A 14,969-nucleotide genomic window follows, 5' to 3' on the forward strand; every position below is an offset into this window, starting at 1 on the left:
CTGTGGAAGCAGTTTCCATCTTGCAGCATGAAGAGTCAGACTGCAGTCTCTTGAATGCAGTAAATTCTGTCAGGGTGGAGGCAAAGTTGTTTGCACTGTTATGAATATACGCATATTCAGTCTGAATGTTTGAATTCTATCACTTAGAAAAACATGTTTAGTGTTGGCTCTTTGAGTTTTGAGATACTGCTTCCAGTACTTGGTTATAATCACAGGTACTTTAATAACCAAAATAACCAGTTTATTACACGTTTGCTGAGCTGGGTTCAGTCTCACAGAGCTGTTGCACTTGTTGTACACAGGCAAACTTATGTGACAGACCTTACATGGTATTAATGTGGTGTCTGCAGGTGAAAAGTGCAGGTTTGGGAGCGGTTCTGTAGCACGCTTTTTCACGCTTTTGGTTTCAGCAATCTGAGACGTTGGTGATTCTTACACTCCCAGCTTTTTATCTAGGTAATGAAAAGAGGAGGTGGACCAGATTGGATCAAATCAAGCTGATGTCTGTGTTGTTCTCACAGTCAGTGCTCCTGGAGGATCTGATCAGTCTTTGGATGTACAGGAGTGTGGCTGTTCTGGTCAGCGTCTGCCAACAGAGGCTGTTCCTGGCAGGGGTGCATCTGAGTTATTGCAAGTAAACACTGGGAAGATGTTCTGTACTGCATTGCAGGGCATGAAACTGCTTATTTCCACCCTCCTCCCTGCTCCACTCCATCTCGGTGGCACACTAAGCTAATCTGTTCAAACAGATCCGGTCTCTGCTATCTCACCTTATTAACAAGTCATTGCAAATACAATCATTCCCTCCCCCAGCTTTCCAGAAGTGTGTGGGGAGTGCTTGTGAAATTCTCCATTCCTGGATGCTGCTGTTAGGGTTTGTCCTGGCACCCAGGCAGGAGGGATGGTTTCTCTCTCAAACTGCATATGTCTGAATGAATCATCATGCAGTGCTTTTAAATCATTTGTCCAGACAGAGGAAAGCGCTGCTACTGCTGCTATAGTTGTACTTGGGAACAGTGGTGAGACTGAGAACGTGAGGAATATTCAAATTCTTTTTTGTCCAAAATGTCTTTGCTGTGGTTGAAGAGTACAAAGAAATACTTGAATTGTAGGCTATTGTTGATTTTTAAAAAATCCCTGTTTTCTTCTTAGGGGGCTTCCTTGAACCAGATAATCTCCAATGATTTTACTTTTGAGTAACTGATAAACAGTTGGAGTTAATGCTTGAGATCTGGTTTCTCTTATTTCATCTGGATGCAAACCTCTGGGTTTGGGTGCAAAAGCTATGAGGGAGGGTCTGTACTGAAGATTTCCACCTCTCTAGCACCATTCAGCTCCACAGATTTCTGTGATCTTCTGTGGCTTTACAGATGCTTTTTACTTGTAGCTGGTTTAGCTGCAAACCATGATTTGGTGTGTGAAAGTGAGGTTTTGGGTTTCATATTTCATTCATGTGGACACCATTGCACCTACATGTCTCTTTTCATAGTGATCCCAAGCACATGTGCTTTTGTCCTTTCTGTAAAAGTAACAGGCTCCATTCTGAATTTAGAATGGCATGATGCATTTAAGGCCTCTTCTGTTACAGCCTTTGCCTTGTGTTTTAATTTCTTGAATTATTCTGTCACTGAGTCAATGCAAGGAATTCTTATACTGGTAAAATTTCCTGCAGTCACTGAAACTAGACAGAGGTCTTCTAAACTGGAAGAACATGCACTTATTACTTTGGCTGGGGGTTAATGACATGTGGAGCAACACATTTTAACAGATAGCTAGTTATGGCTGAGTGTGTACATCTAGAGCTCAAATGTTTTGCTATTAATTTAACTTCATGTTTATGTGTGTTTTCAGCCCTCATATATTCCTATGCTTGTGCATGTATGCATCTTCATAATATATAAAAATACAGAATCATGGAATGACAAGGGACCCATAAGGATCATGGAGTCCAGCACTCCAATCCATTTATGTGTGTATGCAAGTAGTTTATAGCTAAATTAACACCAAATTCTTCATAGGGACTTCCCTGCTTTCACACTCCTTTGTTTTAAGGCAAAATATGAACTGTGATGTGGCATCTGCATCCTGCATGGGAAAGCTCTTAGAGACCACTTGAAAAGATTTCCCTGGGGAGGATAGACAGTGTATCCTGTTCCAGAAGACCTGCACTTACTGGTCTGTCTGTGACCCCACAAGTGTAGAAACTGTTTTCAGCTGAGCAAGAATTTTCCCTTTTTCCCTGAAGGTTTCTGCGTGTCTTGAGCAAAACCTGCAGCAGAGATGGACACAGAAGGCTTTGGAGAGCTGCTGCAGCAGGCAGAGCAGCTGGCAGCTGAGACAGAAGGGATCTCAGAGCTCCCGCACGTGGAGCGCAACCTGCAGGAGATCCAGCAGGCCGGGGAGCGGCTGCGCTCCCGCACCCTGACCCGCACCTCCCAGGAGACTGCGGATGTGAAGGCGTAAGTACGGAGCACTGACCCTGGAGACTCTGCACGTGCAGTGCAAGCTGTTTATGGGTTTGCTTTCCAGCGTTTGGGGAGTCCTGCTGGGAGAAATAGAATGACTGCAGAGCTGTTTTATAGAGCCACTGTAAAGCTTGTGTTTCCTTTTTTTTCTTTTCATCTTTCTCCTACTTCCAAAAAGCAATAGGATAGTTGAAGGATTTATCTGAGGGGCTACTGTTCATCGTTTTGGACAGTAAAACCAAAAAGTGCAGTACTTGTTCTGGCTGCTGCTGAAGATGTTTACCAACATGGTGTACATTTTTTTCTGTTTGGAAGGACTTGGCAGCTGTGCAGCACTGCAGTGGAACAGCAGAAAGAGTTCAGCAGGGCTGAGGTGTTTACATAGACACATAAGGCCGCTTAAAGTTTGGTTCTGTGCAGTTTTTGTAACACATCTGGGAGCACTGTACATAGGTAACTGCTGACATAAATATTGGCAATGAATCTGGATTTAAGTTCTGTCCAATTCTAATTTCATGTCTGTACAATTTCTTCCTTATAGATCGGTTCTTCTTGGGTCTAAAGGGCTTGACATATCCCACATTTCTCAGAGACTTGAGAGTCTAAGTGCAGCCACTACATTTGAGCCTCTTGAACCTGTGAAGGACACTGACATCCAGGTAGGGACGTTTCTGACATATGAATTACACTGCCCTTGCCACTGCCCTTCCTGTGTTGTGGTTGAGAGCTGTTCTAAGGCTTCTGTGGAGAAAGTCTTGCTCTGTGTTTAATTCACTGGCTAGAGAAAGTGCAGAGGGGAGATGCTGCTTTCAATGCTGAAAGATGTTCGAGTTAGCCATGAGAAGCAGCATTAAGTACCAAGATAACAGAAGTACTTTAACTTCCAAATTCTTGCTGATGTCAGGAGGAACTAGGTATGTACTTACACTCCCTTTGTGGACCTGTCTGTTGGCCTTGGAAGCCTAAATTGCACAGGAATACCTCTCTCATAGTTTTGAAACCTTTTTTTTTATGTCTGATTGGAAAAACACATGTGGAACCACTTTTGAGGCAATTTTGAGGTGTTGGAATAGGGGGCATTTAAGTCAACAGTCAAAAGAGGTGAGTATAGCTTTTTTCTTTCATTCTATCACAGATGTCATAGCCTTGTTTTGGTGATAGACTGAATTTGCTGTGGTTCAAATGCTTTGCCAGGTGATTTTATCTTGTAAAGTTTCCTGTAAATTTTCCCTGGGTGTCTTAGAAATTATCATGACACATCTAGTTTTGCTTTGTGATTGTTGCCTGCCCTTGTAGAATCTCTTCATGATGAAACCTGCAATATTCATTACTCAGTTAAGAGTGGTAATGGAATTGATGTTGTGGGTTACATTGAAGGTAAAATTCCTGGTTAATCATTTTGAAGCTCATCTTTTCTTTCTGGCAGATGGCTCACTCAGGAGGGCCAGAAGAGTTAAGCTCTTCTTTTCTTTTTTTGCAGAAGTACTACTTAACTTCAGGAGAGGAAGGGGGGCATGTGAAATTACCCCATTTTATCTAATGTATGTTTCATTTTTGCATTTGATGCCACCCATTTTGAGTCTGAATGGGTGAATTAGTTGAATCTCGTGCTAGTGTTGGAAGCCCTGTGGTTTCTTGTCTTCAGGCAGACTTATTTCATGCCAATTTTCGAAGGCCTCTCTTTCACTAAAGATTTGTACTCTCTGGAGACTTTATCTGTTGCCTGATCATAGAGTGAGAGCTCTAAACCACTGGCATTGTTCACATTCTGTCTTTTCTCATTTTATCCCTTTGTCCCAATTTCTGATGCTGTTGTCTTTCTAATTGGTGATGTTAAAGTTGGTACATGTCTTTCCTGTCTTTCTTGGCCTCATTCTGTCTAAATTTTTCCCAACAACTCTTGCCTCTTTTTGCTTTTTTTAAAAATAGGATTACTACTGCTGTTAATTCTTCATTTTCTACTGTTTTTCCTCTCTGTTGTAAAAAGAATCTTATCATAGATTCTCAAGCCCAGAAGCAGTGGAGCGCTTGACTATTTGAAGCTGAGATTTGTGGCATATGAGAAAATGGATATGATTACATAATAATAATATTTTATATTATTGCTGGTTACCTAACTATAAGGTGACGATTTTCTTCTTTCTCAATTATACCAGATCTCAAAGCCTTATTTGAAATGATATGTTTTCTTATCTCTAGTAACTTTTTTTAATCACCCCTGTCAATATTTGAATGTATCCTTCTGTTCAGAAAAAGATCCAAATTTAACATAAAACCAGTGGTTAATTGCAGATCAGTGTGTTTAAATGGCTAAATCAGCGTATGAGATTCAGCCCTTTCTTCAAGAAAACAGTTAAAAGTACAAATGAGAAACAGGATTAAAATCAATCATTTAAATCAAAGCTCCCTGTTTGCTCTGTTGAATCATGATTAACACTAGTGATTTAATTACTGACCACAGCTTTTCTCTGAGGCTTAAAACTTGTGTGCTTTGAATTTTACTTTTTTTTTGTTAGCCATGTGCAGAAAACATTCATAGTTAGTTAGCTGAAAGTGATTTGCAAGGGGAAGCATGGCAAGGGGCTCCACTTCAGATCATCTTGGAGACATATGAGCCAAGTGTCAATTTTAAATGTTTTGTCCCTTGTTTTTGCACTTAATGAGTGCAAGGATTTTATGTCTTGCAAAACATCATTCTCTGCTCTGAGGATATTTGCAGTCACATCTCAAGCTGTCGGGTGTCAACTGTGGTCTGCACCTGAAAGTTACTTGCTTAGAATATGGACAAGTCTCTGCACTCATCTGTAGGTTGTGGTATGCAGTCATTAACACTTTTAGAATAGTTTTTATTAAGTTCTGTTTGTTATGTAAGAGGACCTTTGTGTTAGACAGCTATATAAGAGGACCTTTGTGGTAGACACTGCTGATCATCCTCTAATTACCTGTGTTAATCAAGAAGGTCTTTAAATTATTTGATGCTTTAGATGAAGATGTGCTACAAAAGTTTCTGTGTTACTTTTTCTTATACCTCCTGATGATTGTTGGGATTTCTTTTCCTTGTTCCTAGATATTTTCTTAAGTCTTCTTCAGATGTGTTGTGTTTGTTTTAGGACAGATGAAGCTGTCCCTGTACACTGTGTAGCATCCTCCCTCCATAAGCTGTTCCCATTGTATCTGGAAGGCAGTGTGCAGGGTGATATAAGGGAGAGGTCTGCTTTATTTCTTTGCAGGACTTTAATGTTCCTCTGCTGTTACTCAGTGTTTACACAGGTATATTGATCATCTTCTGTGAATTGGGAAGGCCTGTTCTGTTCTGTGTCAAGCCCTCAGCCTGTGCCTTCTGGCATTATCATTACTCTTTTTAACCTGCAAAACTTCTTCACATATTCTTCATGAACTTGGTCCACACTTTATCATCACAGTGTTGTAGGCTCAGCTGTCCTTCCTCAGACGTGTCTTTTCCTGATGCTCAGCACAGACTCACAACTGTGTGTAGTTTGCAGCAAGTTTTTAGCGTGAAATCCCATCTGAAACTTGTCATTTGGAGATTCTTTAACGCTTCAATTATTCTTGTCTGTGTGGTTCCTCATATCTGTTCCTTAATCTTCAGTTTGAGCACATATTAATTAATAAATACAGCATCATTTGCCAAAGAGACTGGAACTTTTTCTGGGTAAGCACCTGAGACTGGAGGTCTCAGCCCTCTTCCCTCTGAAGAGGTGGTGGGGCTGCATTGGTGCAACCTCTGTGCACCACAGCACAGGAGAAGGTGGTGAATATGGGCACTTGTGCCAGAACCTGATGCATAACCTTTGCTGACTGTTGCAGTTGTGTGAATGCTGCAAATACAATTAAATCTTTATTGTATGAATTTTAGGGTTCTGCTGAATTCTAAATTCTATCAAAGCTCTTACAGCAAGAAAATATTCTTTAGACTTTGTACCATGTGTTCCCACATCACTTCTTTGCATCTAGAGGTTCTCTGGCAGTTTGCTTGAGCTTTCCCTGCATTCTTACCTAAAGCATTTATTTATTGTCTCTGTTCCTTCTACTAGTGCAGTCTGTTCTAGCAGCCTGTGGGAGGCCAGCACAGAGAGATTTGCTAGAATCTAATCTCTCAAGTAATGGCAATCTGCACTCCAGAAGGAGAATGCCAGGAAATACCCTATTCCTTATAGAGAGACTAAAGCAGCAAGAAAAATCAGAGAGGAGCATCCTAGGGCATGAAATCCCAGGATGCTGGTGTGAGACATTCAAAAAGTGTTAAGAGCATCTAGGAATTCACCTTAATAGAAGTTTCAGCTTGGGTTAACCAGCAGGAGGGACTTTCTGTACAGAGCCTCTTTTAGTGGAACTCTATAGTGCTGACTAAAAAGTGCACCAAATTGCAGCTCAATTAATTATCTGAATTATTTATCAGTTGTAAAATGTAGATTGCTTGCACATAAAAGGGTTGTGAGTCCAGGAAATGTCTCCCACTAGAGCAGTAGGCCGGGAAGATTATGTAAAAGATTCTAGGCTTGCCATTAAATTATAGGAATTTGTATTTTTTCTCTCTCATTTCAGAGTTTGTGTTACTAAATTGCATGCAGAACAACAAACACTTCTTGCAGTAAATCTTGTATTGTAAAATTTACAATAATTCTTACGTTAGGAGTTTATAAAGATCAAAATTTTTCTAAATTGTCAAAATGGCCTATTTTGGCAAAATCTTTTCAAAATGGAATGTGTTAGTCTGGTGCTTCTTGTTCTCATATTTAGCATATATTTCTGTTTGTTTCTTTTTGGCTTTTAAAAATCCAAGGTAAGGCTTGATCATCCAAACCTATACCCAAAGATGGGCTGTGTGCATATACACATAACATTGCCATTCTGCTCAGAAAAGGTATTTCTTTACTCTTGCAAAGATGGAAACTGTGATGTCCTTTCTAATGAGCATTGTCATAGAGATCCTCTCTCAGGTTGCAATAATGGCAGCCAGAGGAGGAATTATTTCGAGACTGTGGATAGGCTGTGCTATTGTTATGAGTGAGGTGGGACCTGGCCCCTGTGCTGTTTGGTTTATTTGTGGAGGTCACAGAGATTCAGTGCTGCTCTGTCAAACTGATTTTTGGGGTACCAGGGAGGAGTTAGTTGCTATTTCAAGGTCTGATTTATTCCTGCTAAGATAATTTGACTGGTTACAATGTATGTTATGCTTTACTGTGGTCTTTGTATTTTGAATGTGTCACTTGGCTTGATAGTAAATTTGGTCCCCTCTAAGCTTGTTTTGAAAAATATAAGCCTAAAGTCATGGTAATAATTTTAAAAAATGGTTTGTTTTCATTTTTCTAGCTCAGTCCAGCTCTGTGCAGATTTTTGAAATGAATGCTAGAAGCATTGCTTATCTGCTTAGAAAGTTTGAGTTGAAGGCCCAGCTCCATTACACTGAAGGAAAATTTTGTTGAATTACAGAATTTGTTCAGGTTTCACCTTGGCCTTCTGACCTAGGCAGAACTGAAATGAAAGGTTGCATACTAGGGTTTGGTTTGGATTTCTGGGTGTGGATATTCAGAGTATTGACTGAGTAGCTCTCTGGAGGTCCAGTTACAGAAATAAGAGCTTTTATCTAGATGAGGGCAGAGGGTTAAACTGAAATCACTCCAAGTGGCAAGAGAGACAGACTGAAATTAAATATCTGGGATATTTTGAAGCTTTTCAAAGTACTTGATACAAAACCTGTTTACAAGGTAGCTTTAACTTCTGCTTTAGTGTTGATAGAATCTGGATCCCAGGATGCTCTCCCCAGCCCTGTATGTTCTGTTTGTGTGTGTGTATGTATGTGTATGACTTGTAATTTAAAAATTCTTACTCTGACATCAGGTACTGAAAGGGTGAATTATTCAACAATTGAGGTCTTATTGCTATTTTATGTTACCATTTGTGATATATTTTGTGGTATCTGCTAGAATCATACCAAAGCCTGTGGTAATCTTGAGTGTAACTAAAATCAGAGTTTATAAATGGAAATGCTGACACAACCTTAAAGGGCCAACCTCAAGTGCTGTTCACATGCCATTGTTTGCATTAGCTTAGCTTGAAAATGCATTTTTCCTTTTGCAGATTTTGTCCTTTCTCATTTGCCAAACATTGATTTCTCCCCCCGCCCCCAAGTCCTTCAGTTCTAATGGAGCTTGAAATTAAGGTGGCTTTATTTTTCTGTTGCTTCCTTGTTCCTCCTAATCAATGATGCCAGCACAGCTGTGGGGACCTTTTAACCATTGCAGAGCCATGGTGGTGAATGCAAGAGGACAACATTCGACCTTGGTGTTTTTAGGGTTGGTTATTAGGTGTTGGTTTCTTTGCATTGCTGCAATCCAAATGAAAAATATTATTTTTGGTTGTAGTTGGGAATTCTTCAAAAACTGTAGAAAGATTCAAAGATTCTTAGAAGTAATTTTTTTTGTCCTCCCTTTACTAGTGCATGCTAGTATCAAACCCTGCCGTCTTCTTTGCCTACATTGTCTCACTGATTGATTCAGGATTTGAACCTTTTGAACACATTTAGGCATGTAAATCTAGAATATAAATATCCTGGTAATTAAATGTGGCCAGAGGCAGTTTGCACACAATTGAAGAAAATGGTGGGGAATGAATGAGTATTTTGACATGCAGCAAATGGAGCTAAGGGATGTGGACCTTGGAAGTACAAATTACAGAAACTTCTTCAGTTCATCTCTGCTGTGTTTGATGTCTCCTGCTTCTAAGTAATGTGTAACAATTTTACATGAACTGCAGCCTGCCTGTGCTTTCTGCTGGCTTGCAGGGCCTTGGGCAGCTCGCAGCAGTGGCAAAGCAGCCAGGGGATCAGTGGCCTGTGCCACCTCCCTGACACTGAGTGTCCCAGGGCCCCTCTGAATGAACAGAGCTCCCAGGGCCTGTGCTGATTAAAGGATGCCCTGGGAAGTACCAAGGTGTGTGTAGGTTAGGATGTGATAGGATTTGAGTGCAGGCCTCTCTACTTTTATAGCTAGCATGGGGTTTTGGGGTCTGTTTTAGTTTTAAGTTGAATAAAACCCAACAAAAACCAAAACACCCCCTTCTTTTTGGTATCAGGTAGGTAAATGAATAACACTATAGGAATGAGGAAAGGAGGGAAAAAAGCGCCCAATAGGTTGGGATTTTTTTTTTTTGCTTGTCACTTTGCCCCTCACATTTGTAATTTACATCTAAGCAGGAATTTTGTCTAGTTTTCATTACTGCTTTAGTGGTAAATTTTAAATGGTTCTGATCATGGATTCCTAACCCTAAGGAGCTGGGAAAAGGGAGAGAAGATACATGATCTGCCTTTCTTTTTCATCATGGGTAAATAAGATAGGATATTTCAGAACTTTATGCTAATGCAAGGTCATGAGATGGAAAAATTGGGAACTCTGCTTCTAGTAGTTGTATTTATTGATCTATTTAAATTTTGCTATGTCCTGGCACATTTCACATTTCCTGCCTGCTTAATCCAGATAGGTTCTTTGCATCTCAGATTGGGACAACTGTAAACTTTTATTAAATGTTTTTGTAACCAGATTTTGAGTCATAATGCTTGACTTCATTCCCCCTCCCCTGTTTTTCTTCTTTTTGTAGCTCTGCCCTTGTTGAAAATTTTTTACAGAATGTTAACTTGCATTCCTGTGAAGGAGCAAATACAGTATAAAAAGGCAGTTTGGACATCACATATCCAAAGTGCAACCTCTCCTGCTGAGGTGAGGATATCTCTGCTTCTGTTGGTAGCAGATCCTTTTAAAGCTGGAACCCAGGAGCAAACCTGGGTGTGAGGATCTGAGCCAGAATTTCCCCAAAATCCTGCTTGTAGCAATGTTACTATTGCAAGTAGTGTGGGATCATTAATGACTTCCAGGATCTGTGTTGCATCTGACCAGGAGGATGTCATTCCTGGCAATGTGGTACCTCTTAGTGTCCCAGTGTCCTGTTAATTTAGTGCTGGCTGAGGTCTTGTATTGACTGCTGACCTAGACAGTGTGTGCTCAGCATGTGCAAATGAACTGTTGGAATTGGTGTTTGCATGGTGCAGGAAAAATTTAGTAGAATGGTTTCGTCTCTGCGTTTATGCAGATTGGTGAGAAAAAACAATGCTGAGTTGCAAGCTGGCAATTTGCTCCCTCCACATATCATGTGATAGAGCACTTACTTGGATTAAATAAATGGTTTCATTTATTTATTTGAGGCTTAAATGTAGCTTTTGTAAAGTATAACTCCTGTTTTGTTTTGTAACATTTTTTTAAATCATTACAGATAAAGCATAGACCTTTATAGGAGAGGACTTGGAGTTTTCCAGTATCTTTATTATAGCTCTGAAATGAAAGATTTGCAGGGCTGTGCTGGAATTTCACAGTGGAACTAATTGTACGCAGAAGTGAACCCAGTTCATCTGTGTAGCATTTAAGGGGAAAAAAAAGTTGTCAAAAATTACCAAGAAGGTGAATGAGATTTCTAATATATGAACTGTATTTTGTATAGTAGCAGTCAGTATAAAACCATAATTTGGAGGGGGGGTAATTATTTTTTACATATTTATTTTTTAAGTAATCCAGTGTTCTCAGTGGACCTTGGTGTGACCTTCTATGCCTCTGTGAAGTTGGAGATGGAAGCTCTTGGCTTTGGGAAGCCCCGATCACAGCCATACAACGGTGGTGTTGAGGGTACTTCTCACCCATGGCAGAAGCTTTCAGTCCCAGTGTTGCAATGGATTAATGGAGTTAAGCCATGGGTGTGGGATCAAAAAATTAACATTTACCTATTCAAATCAATATGGCTTTTTAGCTCTTCTGAAACAGAGAAAGAAAACTAAAAGATTCCCAAGTGCAGTAGAAAAAAAAAGAATTCTAATCTTCAGCAAACTTGCCTGAAATGAGACAAGAAGAGCTTGGAGCTGACCCATAAAGAGGTGAAATTGTCACCTTTTTCCTGAGCTATTGTTTTTGTGGCATTTTTTGCTAGTCTTTATTGCATGAGCATTGTCTTGACCATTTTTCTCAACTAATCCCTGATGGTGCTGTCAGCAAATCACTCTTCCACAGGGGAAATCTGTAATGTGAGTATGCCAGACTCTCACTGAACTCCTGTGATCACAAACAGCATAAAACCCTGGACACACTGTTTTCAGTGAGGCAGTTCATCAAATTCATTAGGAAAAGCAGCAGCTGCTGCAGCTCTCAACTCCCTCCCCTCTTCTCAAGCTCCCCTCATTTACTCAAGCCTCTTGAAAGTGTTACTCGACTGATGAATTCCACTGGGGTTTATTACTAAACCATTTGTGTAATTTAGCAGTCTGGGAAAGGCCACAGGTATATTGTTGTGCATGCTCTCCTCTCCCCTGTCATAATTAGTCAGTTTGACTCCACATCCAAAATCTTAATCCTAGGCATTATCAAGCTTTGGTTTAAAACAGTCACTAACTAAGAAGTGTGTCACCTGTTTGTCAGTGACTGGGCATCAAATTGTGGATGTACTTAAGCTTCCCCATACAAAACAGCAGCCTGAAAATTTGGCAGTTTGTGGAAGAAATGTTTGGGTTGTGTGCAGGGCTGTTTTTTAACTTTTCTTTTTGAAGAATTTCAAAATGAAATTCTTATTCCTGCCAAGATACGTTCCTGAAAGTTGCAACCTTTTGAGGTAGAACTGAGGATACGTGCATTTGTTTAGCTCATTTTGATTTTTGGCACAACTTCTCACTGTCTCTTGTTTTCTTTCCTCTCCTTTATTCTCATCTTTCTTCCACTCGTTTTTCCTTACTCCAGTAGTATTCATTCTCTTCACTTTTCTGCTCAGAATTCATGTGTTGCCTCCTCCCAGCAGTTTACTCAAATCTCTGTTTTGACACTGTTGGGTGCAAAAGAGTTACTTGTTTACTTTGGGATAGAATATTAACTGCTCAAACAAAAAGCAGTTACTGTGAGATGTCTCATTGGTTTTCCATGCATGTGGAAATGACTGAAAGAAGCTTAGGGAGATGAGCTGGAAATTTTCTATACCATTCCATTATTGTATCTCAGTAAGCATGCAAGATACATGGTACTCCACAGAAATATCTAAATGCTTATGCAGCATTATGAGCCACAGCTAACAGATCATTTTTAAAATTAATTGGAACAGCATGCTTAATTGTTGCTTGGTAAAAATGCCTTGAGAAGGTTGGAGATATTTAGTTTTAAAATAACTTTACAGAGGAATGAGATATCATGTGCTAGGTGATGTGATTGCAGTGGAAGTATCTGTGGACTATACTTTTCAAGCATCAGTTTCTGGATTATGTGTTATCTTCAGTGTCTATTGTGGGATGGAGGGGGGAAAGGGGAGAGACTTTTTGTCACATGGTATTTTTGAGGGAGCAAATGGAAGGTTTGCCAGTGTCACACAAGTGCTGTTCAAAGGCTGATGAATGAGGAAAGGCAGTGGTAAACACCTCAGTGCTTAGTTTCAGTTTCAGCAGCTTTACTAAACCTTTTTGAATCCTTCAGTTGGCTATCCTAGGCTTGACAGAGAGGTTCATGGGGATATCCACTTGCTTTGTTAGGCTTCACCTTGTTCCTTGGTGGTTAGAGACTGGATTTCCTGAAGCATGAGGAATAATATTTATTTCCACAATTTCAGTGTTCAGCTCAGCTCTAGGTACTGTCAATATCGATATATGTACTGAGTCAGTTCTTAATCCCATTATGGTTTTGGCCTTGCCATCTTCCTGTGGCAGTAAATTCCACAATCCAATTAAAGATTATGTTAAAATTTATTTCCTCTTATTGGTTTTGAGCTTGGCATCATTTACACAGACATTGTTTCCTTTTTGTTCAGACCTATACAAAGAGGATTTCAAGAACTTCCCTTTCTAGATCACTTACTTCATTTAAAGTACCAGCTCTTACTAATTCCTTTTTTAAATGTTATTAATCCCAAAAGTGTTCCCAGACCATGTCACATGCTTTTGACAATTCCCTGAGTGTGTCCTGTGGTTTCTCTTTTGAGGGTGTCTGTCCAGCTTACACAGCTGTTGATAACACCAGTTTGTTTGGTGGTTCTGATAAAGATGTTTGGTGTAGCCAAACTCAGTGTGAAAGACAGAAGTAGTAATCTGTGAAGGATTTGATTTTAATCTCAGATAAATGGGAGCACATAGGTGGTAATACTCTATTACTCCATAGTATCTTGACAAATCCTTATCTCTAAACTTAAGTCAGTAGGATTCTTTGGGCCAGATTCTAATATATGAGAAAAGAAATTTCTGAAGAGAATGGGGGAGGAAATGCAGAAGGAAAAAAAACAAACTACATTTCAAATAGATGATAAAACCTGTGTGTTATCTCCAGATCCTCTGAGCAGTAATTGATTTTGCCTGCTATGGTTACCATACAGTAGCTCTGAAACATTCATTATTTTTTTCCTGCCCCAAGGCTTGTAGCAGAAAAATGGCATATTTAAATCCTTTTACTCTGTCTGTTAAGTAGAGAAAAAAACCTGAAGGTTTTAATGAATGTGAAATCAGGGCTAATGCAGTAGTCAAAAGACTTAGCATTGTTTTGACTAAATGAGACTGTGACCATCTTTAGCTTCTAGTGAAAGCTAAATGCTAGAAGCTGGATGCAGAGATCCAACTCACTGTGGAATTACAATTTGAACCCTGTACTCTGGGTTGTTTGTTTTAATTTATTTTTCACAGACCTAACCCTGCTTTCTTTTAGTCCCTCTATCTTGATTTAATTTTTCCAAGGTTAAAAGTGGCTTATCCAGAAAATTTGCAGCTCATTGCTAATGGTAAGAATGTTGATTATTCAACAGATACAGTGAATCAATATCACTTCTCTTATTTTTGTTTTGCTGTTTGACTTGAGGTTAATGTTTTGGCTTCGTATTTCCTGGTAAGATTAAGTGTATGACATTGCTGTGCATAATTAGCTAAAGTTATGCTAGATGTTTTGTTGTTTGTCTGTGGTATCATACTCTTAGATGCCTTATTCTCTAACTGTCCTAATGTCCTCTTGATTTTTTTTTTTGGTTTTTTGGTGGGTTTGTTTTGGTTTTTTTTGATTGTGTTTTTTGTTTGTTTTTGTTTGTGTTTTCCTTGTCTGAGGAAAACTGGTTTAGTTTTTTTGATTTTTTAAACTTAATTATGAAAATAAGCCCTCAAGGTGGATACCTCCTCTGGCTTGTTGCTGGAGCAGGGGAAAGCTGAGCTGGAAATGATTTCCATCAACTAGTAGTGTGAAATCTTTGGCTGAGAGTTGATGGTAATTCAGTTATATCCCTGTTAGTCACTATAGAAGAATTGTTAGCTTTCTCTTCCTTTTTCCTTATTTCCTCTGAGTTACTCTGTTCTTTTGCCTTGCTTTGTCATTTCCTCTCAGCAGAATCTCTCCAGGATGTAAGGGCTGTGTCTCTTGAAAGCTCTCAGAAGGTGGTTGGGAATCTCCAGGCCTTCCTGCCCCTGTGTGCTGAGTCCACCAGTCAGCAGGGCTGCCC

The 14,969-nt window shown here is 39.7% G+C and overlaps 1 protein-coding gene across 5 annotated transcripts in view; it reads left to right on the top strand.

The window, feature by feature from the left end:
* The window catches only part of NUP93 (nucleoporin 93), a 78,517-nt gene that overhangs the window by 3,180 nt on the left and 60,368 nt on the right, over nt 1-14,969 (top strand). For 4 of the 5 annotated variants that reach the window (XM_033069821.1, XM_033069825.1, XM_042779631.1 and 1 more), the window contains exons 2-3: nt 2,246-2,459; nt 3,007-3,124. In XM_033069821.1, the coding sequence (XP_032925712.1) occupies nt 2,281-2,459; nt 3,007-3,124 (297 nt within the window). In that variant the 5' untranslated portion in view covers nt 2,246-2,280. Of the gene's footprint in view, nt 1-613; nt 635-2,245; nt 2,460-3,006; nt 3,125-14,969 lie in introns of those variants that run through there. The other variant, XM_042779629.1, reaches the window with a different exon arrangement.

The sequence above is a fragment of the Catharus ustulatus genome, chromosome 11, assembly GCF_009819885.2.
Source record: "Catharus ustulatus isolate bCatUst1 chromosome 11, bCatUst1.pri.v2, whole genome shotgun sequence".
Lineage (NCBI taxonomy): Eukaryota > Metazoa > Chordata > Aves > Passeriformes > Turdidae > Catharus > Catharus ustulatus.